Source organism: Brachionichthys hirsutus, chromosome 14 (genome assembly GCF_040956055.1).
Source record: "Brachionichthys hirsutus isolate HB-005 chromosome 14, CSIRO-AGI_Bhir_v1, whole genome shotgun sequence".
NCBI classification, from domain to species: Eukaryota; Metazoa; Chordata; class Actinopteri; order Lophiiformes; family Brachionichthyidae; genus Brachionichthys; species Brachionichthys hirsutus.
The window spans coordinates 10,099,980-10,119,823 of record NC_090910.1 but is presented as its reverse complement, the minus strand read 5'-3'; the positions used below and the strand labels follow the sequence as shown (position 1 = coordinate 10,119,823).

The window sequence follows — 19,844 nt, the reverse complement described above, 5'->3', positions numbered from 1 at the left end:
CTCCGTCCAGTTGCGAGACTGGACGTGACGTTTCGGGACCCCCTCCAACACCGACGGATGCTTCTCTCCTCCACACACACGCACACACACACGCGCGCGCACACACACACCCAGCTTTGTTTCCCGAACCAAAACACAACTCAAATGCCCGAGATCATTCCTGGAGCCTTTAATTTGGATAATTATAGTCGTTATTTAACTGTGCGGCCTGTCAGCTTCTGACACAGGATTTAAAAATGTTTTTCGTCCACGTTATTTTTAAGAAATAAAGACAAACACAAATTGTCTTTAAAAAATAAATTGTGATTTAATAAAAGAAGAAGAGTCAATTCAATATATCTTTTGCAAAAAACATTTGGTGGAAAAGGCACTCATCTGGATCAATAAAAAAAAAGAAAGATAAACATTCAATCGACACCAAAATAAAAGGCTTGGATTAAATGGTCACATATGGGATCCTCGCTTTGCCCTCTTTGCGGCGACGCCTGATGGCTCGCCGGCATCGGGGTGTCTTTTCTGTGTTCTCGCCACGGTCGACTCTACAAGCAGAACGGAGACATATGAGAAATAAAACCTCGATCTAATCTGCTCTCCCTCCAGGGGCAGCAAACATACCAATCTGCTTCTCAATCTCCTCCAACTGTTTCTCCTTTTTCTCCAGTTCCTGATGATTTGCGAACATTTCCGGAGATTTCTTGTGCCGGGAAAGTTCGTCACGCGCCTTTGAAATCTTTTGTAAGGTCGAGGAGTATTGATTGAGCATGTCTGAAAAAAAAAAAAGAAATAACTACAGAAATAAGAGACAGACTGAGAGACAATCTGACTGAGCAGCCCCACAAAACACAACAACATTTTCACCTATTTGTTCCTGCAGAGTGTAGTAACGCTCAGGATGGGGGGCACCAAAAACACTCCTCAGTCTACTCATTGGTGGAGCTTTGTTTTGTCGTCCCCCGAACTTTCCATTGGCAGAGATCCTGTCCCCCTGTCTGGTCAGGATTGTGGGACAACGTGTGCCATTTTGCACCACCTGTAAGAAACGGCACGTTTAGAGGAGAGACAGCCGGCGTCTTTTTAAATATGCGATGCAGATCCAGCAGCAAGCGTCACTCACCTCCCTTCTGTACCTGTTTCCAGAGTCCAGGTCGTCAATCAGGATGACGTCTCCCAGAAGGTTTCTAAAGACTGCAAAGGAGGAGAGAGGGCGAGAGAGAGAGAGAGAGAGAGAAAGGACAAGCAGCTCCTTTGAGATGGGTGGACGCCGAGAGAGGACCCTCCGTCCGTGTCTGCGAGGTTTGATCCCAGATCCCAAAAAGGAGCTCACCAACGTCACAGCTCTGTTTATCTTGGGGGTAAATCAGCAGGTCTCTGGCGAGGACGGGATTCCCGGGGGGGTCAAAGAGCACGCGGCCGTTTCGTATGTGTGGCAGAGGCCTGAAAACGAGCCAGAAGAGGAGCGATCTTAGAAGAGAGACACTACGGGGGAAATACCGGACACTTTCAAAGGAGCGACGTTTGAAAGCTTTCCTTTTTATGAACTCACATTATTGAACGCATTTATTTTTAATACGTGTATTCAAAGCGGCGATGTTTCATGCCTTTCATTTTCTGAATCAGCCAAGTTTGAAAGCATTAATTAACCAGCAAGAAAAATTTCACGCTGATGTAACTCTACTGGACCTGCCCTTGTTGCCCAGCAGGTGGCATACAGCTGGAGCAATAAATTGCTGTTATTGGAAGGCTTGCGGCAGGAGAAGACTTATCGAGTAAAGACTGTAATCAAGGAGGTGCTCAGGCTGCTAGAAGAATACTTTAAACAAAACTCACATGTGAAATACCTTTAAAAAAATATAAATAAATCCTCACTGTTACAGGACGTACCTGCTCGGGTGCACGAAGACGGTGTCAAGCGGCATGACCTGCTGCCCGCCCTCGGTGGCGTCGTAGATCCTCCGCGCCGCGCTCAGCATTTTGGTGATGACACAGTCCATGTCCCCGCTGAGGGTCCAGGAGATGACCCTCGCCGCGTCGTCATCCTGCACCAGCGCCAGGTGACCAACCTGCATTCAAAAGTGGTTGGACATGGATATCATCAGCACCTCCTGAAAGCACACACTTTTTCTTTCTTTTCTTTTTGTTTTACGAGACAAGAAGGACAACAGTCCCCTTTCCCGATGATATTACCATTCCCAGAACGTCCTGCTGCCCCCTATAGGGATCGTGGATGCCGCAGGTTCTTCTGGGGATCAGGATCTGGTTTAATTCAGCGGTGAACTCTTGTACAAGTCCTGTGATAACTTGTACCTACAAAAAAATATATATAAAATAAAAAAAGCACTCACAACGGATATCCTAACCCATAAATAAAAACGTGAAAAGAGCTTTGATGCATTTTGTGTGTGGATAAAAGTAACATCTTACAGTTGCAGGTGGTGTTATATGCACATTCTTAATGTTCAAAGCTTGTCTCTGGTCAATCTCTTTACGACATGCATCCGCGTGTTGGGCTAGTAGGGAAGAAATATAATTACACGAGCTCTGATGCAGAGTCAGAGCACAAAAACACTAGCTTGAGTCAGAGCACAAAAACACTAGCTTATTTAAAAACAACAACAACAACATTACTGCTCAGGAGCTGAAGGAGTTCATTATTTGTATTCAAGATGTCTTTATATTCTTTGATAATAGTCGTGAGTTCGTTCTTCTTTTTGGTTAGCTCTGCCATTTTCCGCTGTGTGTCCACATCTAAAAATGGAAAAGAACACCTTAAAATGCTGATTTAAATAAACTGTGATCACGTGCTCTTGAGCAGGAATGCATTAATGACTGAAGTCGTACCGTTGTAAAAATGGAAGGGCAGCTGAAAAGGAGCCAAAGGCGTGGAAACATTCGACACTTCCGGGGTGAAGATCAGGATGCAGGAACTTCCGTCTTTACCGGTAGGGTTGACCACGACGGCGAGCCTCTGTGCAAAACGAATATGCAGTCGTTGCATGTCTGACGTGCTTCGTGGAGCCCTCACAGGTGCAACGCCTCACTCACACTGACGTGGACCTTCCCTTCCTCCAGTCGAAACTGAACGCTGTTGGCTTTGCCTTCAAACAGAGGGAGTCCTCCGTCGGCGTCTGCCCCGGCGTTCTTTATCGAAACCGTCACCTTCCCATGCAGGTCCTGTCCCGCCGGGTTTCCAAATGAATCCTGGAGAATATCAGATGACAACCGCCCCAAATTACACAACTGAAAGCCATTAATAGCTCCACTGGAACACTTGGGGTGCTTCGACGCGAGCGAACGTTAGCGCCGTCTGAGAACACAAGCTCACCATGATCCTCAGAGTGAGACTTTCCACCAGGGTGCAGCTGCCGATGCCTTTACTGTAGCAGACAACTGGGGCCGGAGGCTGGGAGTCGGGTCCCAGCTTGACGGGTTCATTGGCCGCCACGTTTATGGTAATCTAAGAGACAGGAAAGAGTGAAGGAGTTTCTCTCTATGACCTACAACGCCTCAGTGAACGCCCACCATCCAGTCAATCTGATTTTTTTTATTTTAGGTTCAGCCAACCTGATCACTGGACAAGACTTTGGCTCCACGCAGAGAAAACACAATGGTGTACTTTCCAGCATATTCTGGGATCTCCTTATCTCTGCGGTGAAAGAAACCAGCCGTTAGATGAAAGCTGATTCCAGCCCCCCCCCCCCCCCCCCCGCCCGCCCAGCAACTTGGATAAAAGACAGCAAAATGTGAACATTTCCCAAAAAGGGAACGTATCCATGTACGTCTCCTGCAACTACTCAGAGAGAAGAAAAAAGAAAAGATGCAACAAAAAGAAGTATTTTACCTGAAGTGAAAGCAGTCCGTCTTTTCATTCGCCATGGGTTTGCTACATTTGAGCTCAGTGGCCTAGAAGACAGAAGTAGGACCCATCGGATAAGATAAAAACAAAGACACTCAAATGGGAAGTCTCTCACCGAGTCTGGCGCGCCGTGCCACAGGAACATGGATACATCGGCAGGGTTGAACGTTGTGATCGGGCTTCCTTCTTCAGAGATCACGCTCACAGAAAACACTGAACATAAAACGCTATCAGTTGTTGTTATCACGCTATGAGCCATCTATTCAAATCACACGAGTGTCCCGTCCATACGCAGGCCTGGGTCGGACACATGTGTGATCCAGGTCAGTGCGACGCGGATGGGAAGAGATCATAGTTGATCTTGTTTTGTAACGGATTATTATCAAAGAAGGAAACAGAAAAGCCGGATGTACAGACCTGGGAATTTTCCTCCGGCAAGAAACGGTTTTTGTGCGTCATATTCCACTGACAGGCGGACGGGTTTGTTTGGATCGGGAAGGACAATGACGTTCACTGATGGGCCCAGAATATGCGAGGTATTGACGATTCCTCTGAATTTCATCTGGTGCCTCCCCCTAGTGGAACAACAGGGAAACAACACTTCCACTCGTGACTTGAGACACGCTGGGACGTCTGACTTGGGACAATCGTCGCATTCACTGCACTCACACTGGTCCGCTCACACTTTTCACAGTGAACGATGCCTTCCCTTCTTCATCCACGGATTGTGAAGTGACGGATTTCGTCACCTGAGACGACAAGATCTCCCCGCTTTAGTACTCTTAGATCATTACGTACAACTGGGTGGAACAATGGAAATGTGAGACGCCAAAACCTTCAAAGGTAAAAACAATAATTCCACCACAGCCCGGTCGTCTGGAGAAGGGTTCCCCCACTTGTCGCACAGTTGGACGACGAAAGGCGTGGCGATGCCGCTTTCGTTGAACACCTGCAAAGGCTAATAGATGAAGGAAAAACGTTTTTAAATGACACAATCGTAAAAGCCCAAGTGAGGTTTTCTGCTCTGAGAACATGTAAAAGGAAGAGGAATTAAAAACTGGCTCTAACCTTCTCTGGCTCGCTAAGTAGTTTAAGCTGCGCAGGGACTCCAGCCATCACTTTGATCACGACCTGCACGCTGTACTTCATGTATCTGAAGCTCATCTCCCTGGCGCTCGGAGTCCCAGCGTTAAACTGGATCCCAGTTACGTGAACGAAGCCGCGGCTCTCCTGACGTTACGCAAGAAGCATCAGAGTCTTTCACACGAGTCGACGTGTTGGTAAAACACAAACCCGCAAATACTTTCGAGTGTAATTATTTCGTTCAAAAGTTCTACTTAAGAAGTGTCTCTGAGCCGACACACAAACGAGAGGCGTAACATCTGATTGTAATTATGAGTTACATAAAGATAAAGGACAAAAACGGAGATTGACAGGGAAGTATTTTGCGTCTCTTTTCCGAACCTGCCAAATAAAAGCAACAGCCGATTTGTCGAGACCTTCGGCTTCGACCTCCATGTGATTGACGCAGGCGGGGTTGAGCGTTTTCGTCTCATTGCCGTACTCGTCGATAATCTCCAATTCTGTGTAGAAAGAAAAACAAAAACGTGTCGACTCATTGATAGTTTAACATCCTCAGGATGAGATTTTAACAGGTCATTAAACACTTACTGGTGTTTCCGGGGAGCTTTTCTCCCAGTCTCACCCAGTCTTGGGGCAAAGTTACTTTTATGGCTGACGGTTCATTTGGACGAGGCCTAGACAATAAAAGGAGAGGGAGAACTTTTAATTTATTTAATCTGGATACTGAAGGAAAAGTTCAACATTTGAGAAATACGCTATTAACTTTCCCAAAGGAGCTAGAACACACTTTTGTTTTTGTTTTTTGGAGGGGGGGGGGGGGGGGGGGGTCTGGAAGCAGTTATCTCTTGGCAAGAAATTGAATGAGAACATTTCCTTTAAGGCTTGGAGAAAAACCCGTTGCACAGCTTTGAGACGTCTTCGGGTCTTACACGATGTGAAAGGAGACAGACACACTCTGGTCCTGGTAGGACACCTGGTAGAAGCGCTCCTCGTGGACACGTATGGGGATCAGTAAATCTGGCAGCTTCCCCATGAGCAGATCATCGAGATTTACCGCCGCTTTCCAGTTGACCTTAAACAAAGCCAGAGCCAAACAGATGAAAAGTCATTCATAAGCTGGCAGGAGTTCCCGAAAACAAAGACTCCCAGATGGAGCATCTGCTCGACATCTGCCGGACATGAGCGGGGCGCAGAAAAAACAATGGGATGCGGTACCGTCTGACACACCTTGATCTTGGAGGCTATATCAGGAGTAAGAGGCACCTCAAAGAGGCTCTCATCGTGCAGCCTATAGTGCAGGTTCTCCAGCAAGCCTCCGGCCGGCCAGTCTATCTTCTCCCCGTCCCTCAGCACCAGATTCCTATCGTCCTTACTGTAGAGCTCCATGGAGCACACACTGCTGCTGGGCAACACCAGCAGCTCCTTGGTGACCATGGCAACATCCTTTTGATTCTTAAGGGAAAACAGAGAAGGGGATGGAAAAAGTCATTTTTAACTACCAAAAAAACAATAAAATAAACCCAAAAGGTCTGTTTAGTTTAGTACTTACAGGCATCTCAAACTGAACTTGGAGCTTTTGTGGCTTTCCCTTGATTATTGTCACGTTTAAGGGCTTTGTCAGCTGAGCGGTGCCGGTGTTGCTGCAGTCAGCCGACAACGGTGGAAGCCCCGGAATCTGGAATCCCCCCCCCCCACACACAAAAAAAAAGGATAAGCAAGCTAAGGCCTACCAGGCCATGTCAAGGATGGATCTGCTGAGCCTCCTTGGTAACGCTACCTGGCAGATAACATTCTGCTTGGCGTTAGGAGTGATGTTTCCATCCTCGTCGTGAACTTCAACATTAAAGATGACGGCGTTTCCGTTCTCGACTTGATTGTCTTCCAGCTCCACATGAAGGGAGTGTGGCTTACCTGAAAGTTAAGATGCTAAAGAAGCACTACTGGCAAGATAGTGGTATCTGACAGGAAGAAGCAGGATCAGAAAGACCCTCTGTCCCCAAAAACAGGGGGAAAACAAGCTCAATAAATGTCCTCGTTTAATTATTCAATGCCGTCTCACCAGGGAAAAGAACAATGCCGAGACTCTGCGTGTCATTACTTAAGCCAGGGAGGGTAATGTTCAGCTTGTATGGCTACAAGCAGAGAGAAAAAACAAACACAGATGACATGTTTAAAATAACTTTGAATGGCTGGAGCATTAAAGGACAAAATAAAACACAGAATCAGAAAAGCTCCAATCGCCCGAGAGGAGAGAATGCCGTGTCACCGTCGAGCGTTTGGAATTCAGGAGTTTCCCTCTCGCTTTGACATTCCGGATAATGACTGTCATCCCACTGGCCACCGCTTCCTCATAGCTCAGGTCCAGATCACTGAATGACAAGACAAACGGCCGGTGAACTGATTCATTGGGTGACATTAGCCACCGACGGCGTCGGTGTGCAACGGACGCCACCGTGTCCAGCAACAATGACAATTCCCAGATGAATTATTTAACTTTACAGTTTTCTTGTGCAATTAAAAAAAACAAATTGGTGCACCTGCACGTGAAGTGCATACCGACTTAAAGAAGCAGAGACAGGAATAGAAGATCTTTAGCATTCTTTTCGGGCATATTATGGAACATTTGGAAGTGTTAGTAGCTAAATTAAAAACGGAACGGGGTGGGGACACACCTGCATGCGAGGACAGGGCGGAGATTGGGCGGAGGTACGGCCTGGTTGTTGTAGCCGTCGCTCATGCGCAGGGTTATGTCGAAATGCGCCCCGACCTGGGCGGAGCTCGCCGCAAAGGCAGTAAAACTCTCTGCGCTCCCCGCTGAGAGGGAAAACATAGACACGGTGTGAATCTAGGAGAAGAGCAACGGAAGGCCGACGGAAAGGTTTTGTGCTTTTCCTTACCATTGATGGTGAAGTTGAGCTTGTAGCTGGGAAGCTCCCTGCCTCCAAAGACGGTTAAATCTCCATCAAGGATCACGGTGTTGAAAATCAGAGTATATTCCCCCAGGCTGGCAAGATTATCTGTCGCTAGAAATGTCAGTGCACCACTCTTCAACGTGCCGGTGTTTATTTAATACTTCAACATAGTGAACGATAATAACAGTTCGATCCAACCTCGCAAACAGTAAAGAATAATTGATCGAACTAATGAAAAGATATTAAACTCGAACAAGTAAGTGTGTTTTATCTGGTGTACGAAAACTATTTGTCAAGCAAATGCCAAGAAATGGGTTCTGGTTTTTCTAGTTTCCAAAAACAGATTCAGATTCTTTCCACTGATCCTCCAATCCGTCACCCAGCATTGATGCCGCAGGAATGTATGAGAAGAGAATGAAACCTAATCCAGTCGACTTGCGATGAGTAGCTGATCCTGAAAGAACTCCTCTTTGTCTTTCATCGTCAATGAAACAGTAAATATTTGACCTTTTTTTTGTGTGGAAATTTTAGGGGAAGAAGAGCTTCTCTCGCAGCATTAGAGATCCAAAGACAAGCGATGAGGAGGACACGTACCATTTTTTTTGAACCAGTATCCCCACTTTGTTTGTGTGGCACGGCAGGAAAAAACTTCCTCATCCTTTGGATTACCTAAGTAGGAAAATAAAGACATTCAGAGAGAAATGTCAGTTTATCAAGGAGCTAGAAGGAAGAAGAAGAAACATTTTAGTTAACCATAACCACAGGGCATCATGACGCCGCCATGATTGGTGCACCTGGAGCAGTTTGGGGGGGGGTTCCCAAACCAAGGCCCAACCTTTTGCTTACAGCTAGTCGGCTAATCTCATCTGCTCTTCTCACGCGACACTAAATGGAACCATTTGCTTAAATCTCTGCAGACGTTGTTCTCTTGCCTCGCCTGATGATTTTGAGGTCAACCACCAGCCTCTTCCACGATCCCTGGACCAACTCTTCTCTCCCGTTTAAGATTTGTACTTGTAAGGGCCCTGCAATGATGTCAGACGACAATAAATGGATGTTATGTTCTGTTCTGAAAAAGGCCGCTGTGAACATTGTGTTTCGATGCACACTGATGGCACGTGTGAATCGATGAGGACGGCGTATTTTACCGAACGGAGCACCGGCAGGATGTACACCGTTCTGTGGCACGGCGTTGTCTTCCGGCCATTCCACCTTCAGCTTCGCTGGAAGTCTGGAACAAACACGCGATTAACGGATGAAAGCGCGTTAACGCTTGTTGAATAAACATCATTGATGTCTTGTAAATTTGGCCTGATTGAAATTATTAAAGGCCGACAGCACCTCCTCAAAGTGTTCACTCACTTGAGCAGGTCGCTTTGAATGTGTTTGTTAATGGCTTCGACTGTGGCCGTCTGGTCGATCTTGGATATGGGTATGATCTTGCTCTTGTCGTGGAATGCTTTGGGTTGCTAGGAAACAGGTTTTAAATTGAATGTAAAAAGTCATTTGACAGAAGTCTGGATTAAAATCGCCAGACGAGGTTTCATACATGTTGATAATCAACATGTATGAAAACATCCTGAGAAATATTTTTCTTAGAATTTTCTTGGGATTTTTTTTAATAGGAGCTCCGTAACTCCGTAACTCCGTAACTCCGTCAGTCCCTCCTCACCAGAACCACTTCAACTTGTCCCGCCGTGGCAAAGACGTCTTCGTTGTAATTCCCGTACAGCAGAAAACGATTTATGGTACCGTACAGAATGGGTTGTGTTCTGTGAGACTTCACCTGCAGGATGAAATATAACAGGCGTGAAAACAGAATAAGCAACACTGTAGGTTAAACCCATCCGCACTCAGAGGTCTAAACTGCTTTTTATTTAAATACTCACAAGTTGGCCCCTTTTGTAAACCTTCCCATCCCATTTGATGGAAGAGAACGTCGCCCAGGGATGCTGCTTTTCCTTCGTAGTCACGTCAGTTCTTCTTATGCTCTCCATGTAACCCAGGAACTTGATTTCCTTGTCCAGTTTCTCGTGACAGCGTTGGATCCACCGTGTGAACTCCTTCTGAATCCCTCTTTGTCTCTGTGGACACGGGACATGACAGCAATCTCTGGCGGTTCTTCCTAAAAGCCTTAAAATCTGCATCACAAATTCTCTTTAACGGAGCATATAAAGGCTCGAACCACCTGCACCTGCTTCTACTCTCTGTACTCTCACACAGACTGCACATCAATGTGTATTTGTACCTTTGAAGCTTCTAATGAAATACAGTACTTATAAGAGCCTTCTGATTGTAAGATTTTAAGTCTCAGTTCAACTGCGATGCAGAAAACAGCCGCGACACTTTGAAGAGGATGGCGAGAGAGACAACTCCAGCGTTTATGCGCCGAGCGAACCCCCCAAATAAGAGGTCGGTTTTATAGAACTGCAGAGATCCAGTTGATTGTTTTTATTTTAACGTCTTAACTTCAACTTAAATAAGCACCTTCATTCTGGAAGCAGAAGCTCCGCCTTGTTTGCTGCTCTATTCTAGCCGCCACGCTCATTGAGGAAATTTGACATGCAAGGAAGTTGGTGGAGGGGGGGGGTACTACCTGTCCATTCACATATCGTGTGAAGAGGCTGCTCTTCTGTTTCAGCTTCAGCTCCAGGTCCATAAAGGTGAGCTTGTTGGTGCTGACCTCAAATTTGTGGTCGGCGAAAATCACCCCTGAAAGTCGACTGTAACACTCTACGGGCAACTTTGACTCCTTGCCCCAAGCGCACCAGTCAAAGCTGGAACAAAGGGACGACAACAACAACAAAAATAAAGAGCACTTCAGTGGCACTCAACCAACCTCCCCCGGGATCGAGAGCTGGGACAAATAGACAGACGAAGGTGTGACAAAAAGAGGAGGAAGAGGAGGAGGAGTTCTGAATCAGACAGAATTGTTGTTGGTTTCGATTACGGTGCGAAAGACTTTGTTCAGGCTTGTGAGGGATTTACAGTGAAGAAAAATAACAAGACAAGGAGCCGAAGAGACTTCCTATTTAATGGCGTGATGCAAAAAATGAAAACTCAACTGGAAAATAGTAAGCAAAGATGAGAGAGAAAATGCAGGAAGAGAGAAGGGGAAGAAACCGTCGCGGCAGAACAGAAACACGTGCTGGGTTCAGGGTTGTCAGCTTGATTTACGCGTATCAATTTTCTCACATGGCACGAAGAAGAAAGATCGGCGAATTTCACAAACTCTTCCTTTCTTACTTTTGCTGGCAAGAAACAAAATGTATAAACTTAAAACTCTGAGCAGTGAAAGCGGAAAGCGAGTTCTTACTCCATGACTGTGGTGTAAGGAATCAGCCGTCCATTCCAGAACAACTCAAATATCGGCCTTCTCCCTCCTGACGGATGCTGAAACCCAGACTCGGCATCGTCGTCGTCTTCATCGCAAGGCGCTGAAGAAACAAAGAAACAAACGTGAGAACCCAATCCCTCACGCGGCGGCGAGTAAAGTACTCGTTATAGAGTATGTGAAAACCTTGCTCGACTTCTTTGGGGTACGTTTCTTTGTCGTAGAGGAAGGGGTGATATCGAATGAGTCCCTCCACCGTGCCGCCGTCCTCGGTGGCGGCATTGAACTCAAACGTGTCCGCAGCAGCTTTTATGTACCGACTCTGCATGTCGTCGTCGACTTCCCTCAGATTCAACACGCGGGGACACCTGGACACCTTCTCCCGCAAGGTGATCTGACCAAACGGGAAGAATGACTAAATGGAGGTGCGACCGCCTGAACCGAGGAGAAGTGACCCCAGCGGCCTCACCAGAATATCCACTTTGGAGGAAGCATCGGTACTTGTTAGCGTGACCTTCCCGTCGTTCCCATTGACTCCGTGGATGTAATAGTGATACACGTGACTGAAAGAGGAAGACCACACCCGTCCCATAGAAGCAGACATCGCAGGAACGGGCGAACGATGCGCGGGCGTGGCGGGATGAACTCACGCGAGCTGTCTGGTCCACACTTGGAAATCTTTTTTCAGAAAGGCGATGTGCTCGGGAAGGATCCCCGTGACGACCACGGCTGTGAAGCTTTCCTTCCTCGTTTCCTCGGCGATGACGCCTCGGAGGAAGCGCTCGTCAGATTTTTTCACGTGCGAGGAGTCGCCGGGCTAAAGGAGGACCAAAGATCGCACGGAAGGGAGACGAGAGAAATGCTAGAAAATCCCGATCATCTCGCTTTGATGCTACGAGTACGGATTTACGTAGAGAGCGCGCACCTTCCTGTTTCGGATGGTGCCGCTGAAAACATTCTCTTTCTCCCTCTCCTTTCTCTCAAACTCTTCCTTCGACAGAACCAGCTCGTGGACATCCGGGGAGTCGGCCGGTTTCGTGATCATCTGTAAAACAGAAGAGAATAAAACCCTACGATGAGTGCGAAAAGGCGTCAAAACCTGCTCCTCCTTGTTTGGGGGGGAAAAAAAATCAGTGAAAAACGTGCCCTGGCCGAGTCTCCGATGTAGAAAACTGCCTGTTTTCCTCCAACACCAAAGTAGGATATGTCACTGTTGAGGCTACGAGGAACCGGGGCGGGAGGAACGTATCCTTCTTCTTCCTCACTGTAAGCGAAGAGGAAGAAAAGCAAAATCTAAAATGGCCTTTAAAAACAAAAGATTAAATATCTAAGGTAAAGCACACTCGCCTCGCAAGTGTGCTGTTATCCTTTAAGAATTTGGATCGGCGGTACACCGCCCAGTTATTAAGCTTCTTAGACGTCATCCCGCAGCCGTTGTCCATAACGACCAGCGCGGGCTTCCCACAGGTTTCGTCGAACAGCTGAGCGAACAGAACAAGTCCACGGTAACAGATTCAGACGAAACACCAACGAGCAAAAAAGCAGAAGACAAACAAAACTGACGCAAAAGATAAGAACCGACCAACTGGATCTCGATTTCCCGCACTCCCGTGTTTTTAGCTGTGGCTGTGAGAGAATTGTCGATGAACTCAGCAATGGCGTACGCTGGGGGGAAAAAAAAAAAGAAGCAGAAGGTTTCCAAGTGATGAACAATAAAGATGCAGCTTAACGTCAGCCACGACAGAACGTACGCAGCGGGACCCGGCCTTCGCTCATGTAGTACTCGTACGTGCCGGCCCGAACCAGCGTGTCGTAATGAGGCGTAAAAGTGATGAGCTCCTTTGTCGCCGCTGACAGAGCCTGATCTTCCTTTTGCAGCAAGTACAAAGTGCTGCCATCCCGAAGAACCTCTAGAATAAAGCAACAAGAAGAAACCAAAGTCAGCTTAATGGCTGCTGCCGACTGTCGGGAAAGCTGGAGCCAGACCGAGCAAAATTGAAATTGTATTTGCGTACTTTTTTTTGCATGGCTGGATTTTTTTTTTTTACTTTTGCAAAGATCGATTTACTTACTGAATTTGTCAAAATCCAACACGGTTCTGTCCGTTGTTGTCAACACAAACGTGTCACGTGCTGGGATCTTAAACTCCTGCAATAACAAATGTTATATATTAAAAAAAAGCATTTGAATTATTTTTTTTCACCACACTTCAAAAAACAACAACTTAACTTTAACATTATCTTCAGAGAGAGTGAGAGACAGACATTTTTAATTAACTAAAAAAGCTAACTCAAAATTAAATAAGAAAATGACTGTATAAATTATAATAAAATAATTACCAGATGCACTTTGTGGAGGAAGTCGTTGAAGTCCAAGTCAGTAATTTCCACACAAACGTCTTTTACTTCTTTTTTCCCGAAGCGGTGGTCCTGAACAGAAACGCTCTTTTTGACTCTTTCCTCCCCGGAAAAAGAGGAAGAACTTCTCCAAGCTCCCGAATTAAACATCTCCTCGTTTCGCTCGGCAGTTTAGTCTCGTTCTATAACACAGAACCTTCTTTCATTCAAGACATCTCTCGTCGAAACTTAATTTCTTGCTACCCGCCCCCTTCTGTTTTGTTTTTGTTTTCGTTGTCACGGAAGCCTCTGAGGGACAAACTTCAGCGCACGCTTTCGCCCCGTTCTGTTTCGTTTTCACGGAAGCCTCTGAGGGACGAACTTCAGCGCACGCTTTCGCCCCGTTCTGTTTCGTTTTCACGGAAGCCTCTGAGGGACAAACGTCATCGCTTCACTTCCGCGTGTCTCCGAAAGGGCTGCGTCGGAGATCGAGTTTTTTCTCCCCGGAACGCATCGCTGTTGTTCTGAAATCGAAACCGAATTTCGTTTTACAATGTCCGTGGTGTGTGAGAACAGCCGCGGCTGGGTTTTGGACTCCCGCTCGTTAATCGATCAGGGCTATTCGCATTGCATCCGTTCTGAGGATGACCGGAAGTCAAGCGTGCAGTGTCGCTTCAAAGAGCAGTGCTTCCGTGTGTTAAAAAGTCACATTTGTGTGGCTCCTAGCGCCTGCGTGGACGGAGGAAACACGGATACGGTGCACAAAGCAGGCAAACTACCGAAGGTAACCGCTGCTGCTGCTCGGGTGGATAGCTGCCAACCGTGGGGCGCGAACCGGCGACCCAGAATCATTGCTGTCCTGGCATGCAGGATGCCGCCCATCCATGAATGAAAACAGAAATGTACTTCTCTCATGTACGCGGGGCCTTTGATTCATTCTTTTTTTCTGAGTTGAAAGGAAACTTTTTTTTTTCTTTTTTTTTTTTAAGCCTCCAATATAAATAAATGGGGAAAATCCAGATTTATTTTTTTTTGGGGGGGGGGGGGGGTCCAGACGGGTATCCGGATTACTCTCAAAAATTAGTGGGATCCAAGTTAAAACCAAGACCCATCTTCAGATTTTTTTTCCCTTCGTCCAGCAGTTTATTATAATAATCTAATATTAATATCTTAAGATGATCTGATAATATTTGGCTTCTTTTTCATCTTTTATTTTGCCTCATTTATTATAAATCTGACTTTCAGAAACGGAAACGAAGACGCAGTGAACTCAACCAGGGAGAGATCGATTCACGGACCTTCCACGAGAAGGTGGGCGCTTTAAATCAAATCAAAGACACATTCCTCCCCACAATAGATTGAAAATGTAACATTTTCTTTTTTCCCCAACCCCTGCTGGGTCACAAATCTCGGATCTTCATTATTTCCGTTTTACGCATCACGAACTCTGAATAATATCCACGCTGCGTGTCGTGGCAGATCCGGCCAGCGATCCTGGAGGGGACGGAGTCCCTGGTGGAATCGGCCCGATCTCTGGGATACCTGGACGGAACGACCGACGCCGCGTCGGAGCCTCTTCCGTCCCAGGAGTGCGGCCTCGCTGCTCTTTCCGAAATGGCTAAAGATCTCCCCCTGGTGGAGGAGCGCGAGCAGCGCGTCCAGCAGCTCCCGGCCGATGATGGACGCGCAGCGCATTTTGACTTGTTCTCTCGGGTGACAGAGAACGGGACCGACTTCGCTGCGGTGGTGCCGCTTCTGGGAGATGAATATGTAATTCCTCCACGCTCAGCCTTCCTGCTGTCTGACTTCTCCAGATTAGAGCCTCTGGTTCGCTGTGAGTGTTACAAAAACACCTGAAACCAAAGCATTACAACCTTTTGAGTTGCCTTACAACATTTGTGTTTTTGACAAATTGCTTTACAGTAATTACCACTGCTTAATTTTGATAGTTATTTGCCCTTTATGTTGGCATAATAAGGAATACTTCTCCCTGAATTCGCCATTGTAAATACTTCTCTGTGAGTATTTGTTTTTTCGCCACACAGGTGGAAGGAGGTTTGACTTAATAGTCATGGATCCACCTTGGGAAAACAAATCCGTGAAGAGGAAACGCGGGTAATTATTTTTCTACATTTAAACATCAAAGGTGTAAAACAGGAAGATATTATTGATCTCATATTGATGCAAGTTGCATCCAAACCAATTGTTGTTTTTTTTTCACGCCTCTTTTCTTGATGAAGATACAGTTGCTTGAGCTCCACCCAACTGAAACGGCTCCCCGTACCCACGCTGGCCTCTCCGAACTGTTTGGTGGCCACCTGGGTGACAAACCGGCAAAGCCACCTGCGTTTCGTGCGTGATGAGCTGTATCCACACTGGGGGGTCGAGGTTCCGGCTGAATGGTTCTGGGTAAAGGTACAGACATTTTACACAGGCACAACCCTCAATCTTGTTACCGATAAGTTGTGACTACGGACGTTTTAAAGTTTTACTCTTTCCCCTTCAGGTCACCACATCTGGACAGTTTGTATTTCCGCTGGATTCCAATCATAAGAAGCCATACGAAGTTCTGGTGCTGGGCCGGTATCGATCCTCCACAGTTGAGTCATCAAGGTGACGCCGTTCCTGTTGTGACATTTCAAATGAGATAAATCCAACTTGGAGTCCTTCCGTTCTATTTTCTCTCTTCTGAGACTTGTTGCGTTCACTTTCAGTCAGAGGTCAGCTGTTCCTTTGGAGGATCGGCGTTTGATTGTCAGCATTCCATCAGCTCTCCACTCCCAGAAGCCGCCGCTGGCAGGTAAATATTAAAAAACACTTATCTCAATACCAAAGCAGTTAACTGCAGGAATAGAAGTTAGGTCTCACCTTGCCACTAGAGGGCAGTGCTGCAACACCAGTGATCGTCTTGATGTCAGATCCAGAATCAAAGGGATGAGTCAGATATATATGCATCATTAAAACTACAGTGTTTTTATATAAGAAATCAACACTCTAAAGTTGATTTGTTTTATCTGTATTGGCCGCGAGAAGCAGGTAATTATTAAATCAGGATTTTCACCTCATAAAAGTAGAAATATTAACCTGCCAATATATAATTATTTTATTTCCCACTGCATAAAGTTGACATTTTCTTTCGAACATGTTGCCAGAGTTTTATTCATGATGGCGGTGAAAAGAGAAGATCACTGCTGGAACAACACGAAGGGTTTCTTTTTCATTCATGATAACTCATGTTTGATTTAAATCCCCTGACAGGATTTGATTTGTCAAAATGGGGACATCTGCTACTCCGATTTTGCTGAAATTTGCCCCCACGGTCTCCATTTCATCACGGACGACTGAGAATAAATGTAAAACCTCGACAACAAATATGCAAGGAACACGAATAAAAGAGGCGTGACGTCATTTGCGATTTATTATGGAGGGTGAGACGCAGCCAGGGTTTGCTGTTGCCCTTTCAGAAACATAGAAAATCCCCCCCCGCCCGCCTCATGGGTCACAGCTGAATATTGTCAAGATAAATTGATGCAATGATGCCATTGCAGAGCTGAGATGCCGTAGAGATTAGATTAAAACAGAGATTACCTTCAATCTCCTTCCTTGTGCGATGCAGAGGCCCTCATTAACATCTCAGGGAAGGAGAACGGCGAGTACTTTTACTTTTCACGTATCATAGATTTACACAACTGTATTTTTTTCCCTGTTGTCCCTTTAACTCTGTTCAATCCTGTTTGAGTGCAGTAAATCAGATGTGCTTTAGCGAGTTGCCACTAAACGCCTTGGTTACCATGGCGAGACAAAGCACAACTCAATTACCGATATAACATATCATCCTTGCCAGATGGTCATCCCACAGAAAAAAATATATATACAGTATTTGCACTTGCAAGTTATTAATTAAAGTGCCAATTTAAGAAACATAAAGTCCCTTTCCACGTTGATATCATAATAATTAAATAATTAAATCAATTATAATTAAGCTTCAATTAATTGCTCTCAAATTGATCTAATAATGATTTAAAATTCTTAAAGCTCAGTGATGATGCTGAAGTGGGTATTTTGTGGCTCATTGTTATGCCATTAGCACCGAATTTGATCTCAAAGGGCTAAAATAAAATTTTCATTTCAACTTGACTTTTATTGAAAATACATGCAACCGAGTTTTTGGATGTTAAGAAATAAGAATATAATGACGATGAAGAAGATGGGGCACAAGACCCCGTGGAACTCCGCGTGCACGCCGAGGATCGAGCAGCGATTAATATTAATGACTACTATTGGGAAGGTAGGCGTGAGACATAATGTCCTCCTGTAGTGTCAGTGAATTAATGGAGCAGTAAGCTGAGAGAGAACATGAGGCGCCTTCAAGGGAGAATATCCAAACTGAAAATGTCCCTTATCTAGAAAGTAATTAAGAAACACCCTCATTTCTCTCTTAGCAGACGTTTCGGAGCTAAAGGGATAAATAGACCTTTTTATCGTCCGTTCAACGGCGAGACATGAGTCACCGGTTGAGCTCGAGTTGGGTGAAGCGCCGCCGTGTTTGGCCTTTCCAGTCTGACTACAGCTGACGTGCACAGAGAGAGGAACCTGGAGGGCAGGACACCTCGCTGTGGTTTGAGGAGCAGACTTTGGTGCTCATTAACTCCCCGAGCGTTGGCTGTCGGGGGGGGGGGGGGGGGGGCTTCGAGCAGCACCAGAGCAGCGAAGCTGTCGAGGTGCGCCGTCCCTGGAATGTCATCGCTCAGGTAGTCAAGGTCGCTGCCAGTCTCTGCACAGGAGCGTCTTTGCTGTGGGGGGGTGAAGACCTCTCCTCTGTCCATTACAGACTAACAAGCCAAGTACCCCCCCCCCCCCCCCCCATAATACGTTGATGCACTGCAGTAATGTGTTCAAATGTCCATGTTTAGGTTAAAGACTAGATTTCCACTTCAGTTAACGAATAAATACAGGGGGGGATGGCTAAAATGAATATCCAAATAAATATTTCATCCTGGTTTATAATTTAACAATGCTCGCGCGGTGTGTGAGACGTGCTCCTGGTTGAGACAGTGAACAATGACATCACTGTTGCTAGGCAACGAAACAATCGGCTGATTAATTGATACGCAAAATAGTCCAATTGCTCTGTAAGAAAAATTATAATTTGCTTCCATCCCGTAGAAAATAAAATTCAACTTTTACATCAACAAGTAAAATCATGAAGCAGCGCCGTTACGAGTAGCAGGAGTTAATGCTGACTTTACCCATAATGCACAGCGAGAACCCTCTTCTGCGTTCCGTTTCTTTCTGCAGAGGTGCTGAAGCCCTACGTCGGAACCGAAGCCAAGCGCTTGGAGCTGTTTGCCAGAAGTCTTCAACCCGGATGGACCAGCTGGGGCAATGAGGTGCTCAAATTTCAGCGCACGAGCTACTTCCATATGACGCCAACGGACGACGGAGGAAGCATCCCTGAAGACGAGGCCGCAGACGGCACAGCGGCGAACTCGCCGGCGTTGAGTTCACCCGGCGAATCGCCTCCTCCGTGCCAGCGTCCCACCGATGTGGACTAAACTCCAGCTAGTTTCACATTAGTGATTTAGTCCAAACTATTTCTAAACTGCATCCTTTTGATCTGTGTTTCTCACAGGGGGGGCCTTTCATTTCTTTTTGTGGGGGGGGGGGTGTCAGGGTATGTTTTCATGCGGTGGTGAATCACGCCGTTGCTGCACGGGGAGATGAAAGAGTGCGTTTCTTTAGATATGATTTTAATTTCCCACACTGCAATCAGAAAAACAGCACACAAGTTTTTTATTTTATTATTATTTATTTTTAGCAGAAATGCTTCTCGGGGATCAAATGTTTCAATTTGTGCTCGTTTTATGCTGCATTTCAAAATGTTTCCAACTCACGATGAAAGAAACCTCGGCTCCATCCACCCAGTTCTACCTCCCCCCCCCCAACCATCAGCCATTAATCTGCCTTTTCCGATCGGATGCGGTCTTCCTGATGAGTCCGGGGTCTCCAGAGGGAAGGTGGAGGATGAGTTATGGCCGCTGCAGTTACACATCGTGGCTAATGAAGCCAGGGTGGGACTTCAGCACCATTTTTTTCATGCTGTCTTTAATACAAATGTACTTTGAATTATCTGAGTATCTGCCCCTGTTTGAACTGTATACCATCTCTTGAAAAACAGATCTAGATTAGAATACTTTTTAATGCAAAGGATTACATTAAAAAAACAAATCTATAAATGTCCTATTTCTTGTTGTCAGACTAAAGTTAGGATGGCAGGCAGCGTTCGATCAACAGGAAGTCTATCAGATTTTCCGCAGAAGTCCCGA

At 46.0% G+C, this 19,844-nt stretch overlaps 2 protein-coding genes across 2 annotated transcripts; one reads left to right on the top strand and one right to left on the bottom strand.

Annotated features, from left to right (window-relative positions):
- Positions 1 to 298: 298 nt before the first annotated feature.
- On the bottom strand, positions 299 to 13,689 carry smchd1 (structural maintenance of chromosomes flexible hinge domain containing 1). The gene is made up of 47 exons (XM_068748260.1): positions 13,522 to 13,689; positions 13,255 to 13,330; positions 12,934 to 13,092; positions 12,765 to 12,847; positions 12,530 to 12,663; positions 12,329 to 12,446; positions 12,108 to 12,227; positions 11,833 to 11,999; positions 11,652 to 11,745; positions 11,369 to 11,576; positions 11,165 to 11,285; positions 10,445 to 10,625; positions 9,738 to 9,932; positions 9,521 to 9,634; positions 9,211 to 9,317; positions 8,997 to 9,079; positions 8,781 to 8,873; positions 8,443 to 8,517; positions 7,834 to 7,953; positions 7,609 to 7,750; positions 7,203 to 7,305; positions 6,996 to 7,068; positions 6,714 to 6,847; positions 6,486 to 6,611; positions 6,164 to 6,388; positions 5,866 to 6,008; positions 5,525 to 5,610; positions 5,318 to 5,436; positions 4,922 to 5,083; positions 4,689 to 4,811; positions 4,523 to 4,602; positions 4,271 to 4,428; positions 3,969 to 4,066; positions 3,839 to 3,900; positions 3,562 to 3,643; positions 3,323 to 3,454; positions 3,043 to 3,198; positions 2,839 to 2,965; positions 2,626 to 2,745; positions 2,422 to 2,507; positions 2,185 to 2,304; positions 1,882 to 2,060; positions 1,325 to 1,434; positions 1,115 to 1,185; positions 859 to 1,030; positions 616 to 765; positions 299 to 539 (listed from the first exon to the last, which is right to left on the bottom strand). The coding sequence occupies exons 1-47, from the start codon at positions 13,687 to 13,689 to the stop codon at positions 445 to 447; spliced, it is 5,850 nt and encodes a 1,949-aa protein (XP_068604361.1). The 3' UTR covers positions 299 to 444.
- Positions 13,690 to 14,071: 382 nt separating this feature from the next.
- Positions 14,072 to 19,073, top strand: mettl4 (methyltransferase 4, N6-adenosine). The gene is made up of 8 exons (XM_068748159.1): positions 14,072 to 14,302; positions 14,764 to 14,829; positions 14,998 to 15,352; positions 15,564 to 15,633; positions 15,759 to 15,933; positions 16,025 to 16,131; positions 16,233 to 16,318; positions 18,817 to 19,073. Exons 1-8 carry the CDS (start codon positions 14,072 to 14,074, stop codon positions 19,071 to 19,073), a joined length of 1,347 nt encoding a protein of 448 aa, XP_068604260.1.
- The last annotated feature ends 771 nt before the right edge of the window (positions 19,074 to 19,844 follow it).

Coding starts and splice junctions, on each gene's coding strand:
- mettl4 (XM_068748159.1), top strand. CDS start 14,072: ATGTCCGTGGTGTGTGAGAACAGCCGCGGCTGGGTTTTGGACTCCCGC. Junction 14,303..14,763: donor AAGCAGGCAAACTACCGAAG/GTAACCGCTGCT, acceptor TCTGACTTTCAG/AAACGGAAACGAAGACGCAG. Junction 16,132..16,232: donor TCCACAGTTGAGTCATCAAG/GTGACGCCGTTC, acceptor GTTCACTTTCAG/TCAGAGGTCAGCTGTTCCTT.
- smchd1 (XM_068748260.1), bottom strand. CDS start 13,689: ATGTTTAATTCGGGAGCTTGGAGAAGTTCTTCCTCTTTTTCCGGGGAG. Junction 12,228..12,328: donor ACATCGGAGACTCGGCCAGG/GCACGTTTTTCA, acceptor TCTGTTTTACAG/ATGATCACGAAACCGGCCGA. Junction 5,437..5,524: donor AAAGCTCCCCGGAAACACCA/GTAAGTGTTTAA, acceptor CTTTCTACACAG/AATTGGAGATTATCGACGAG.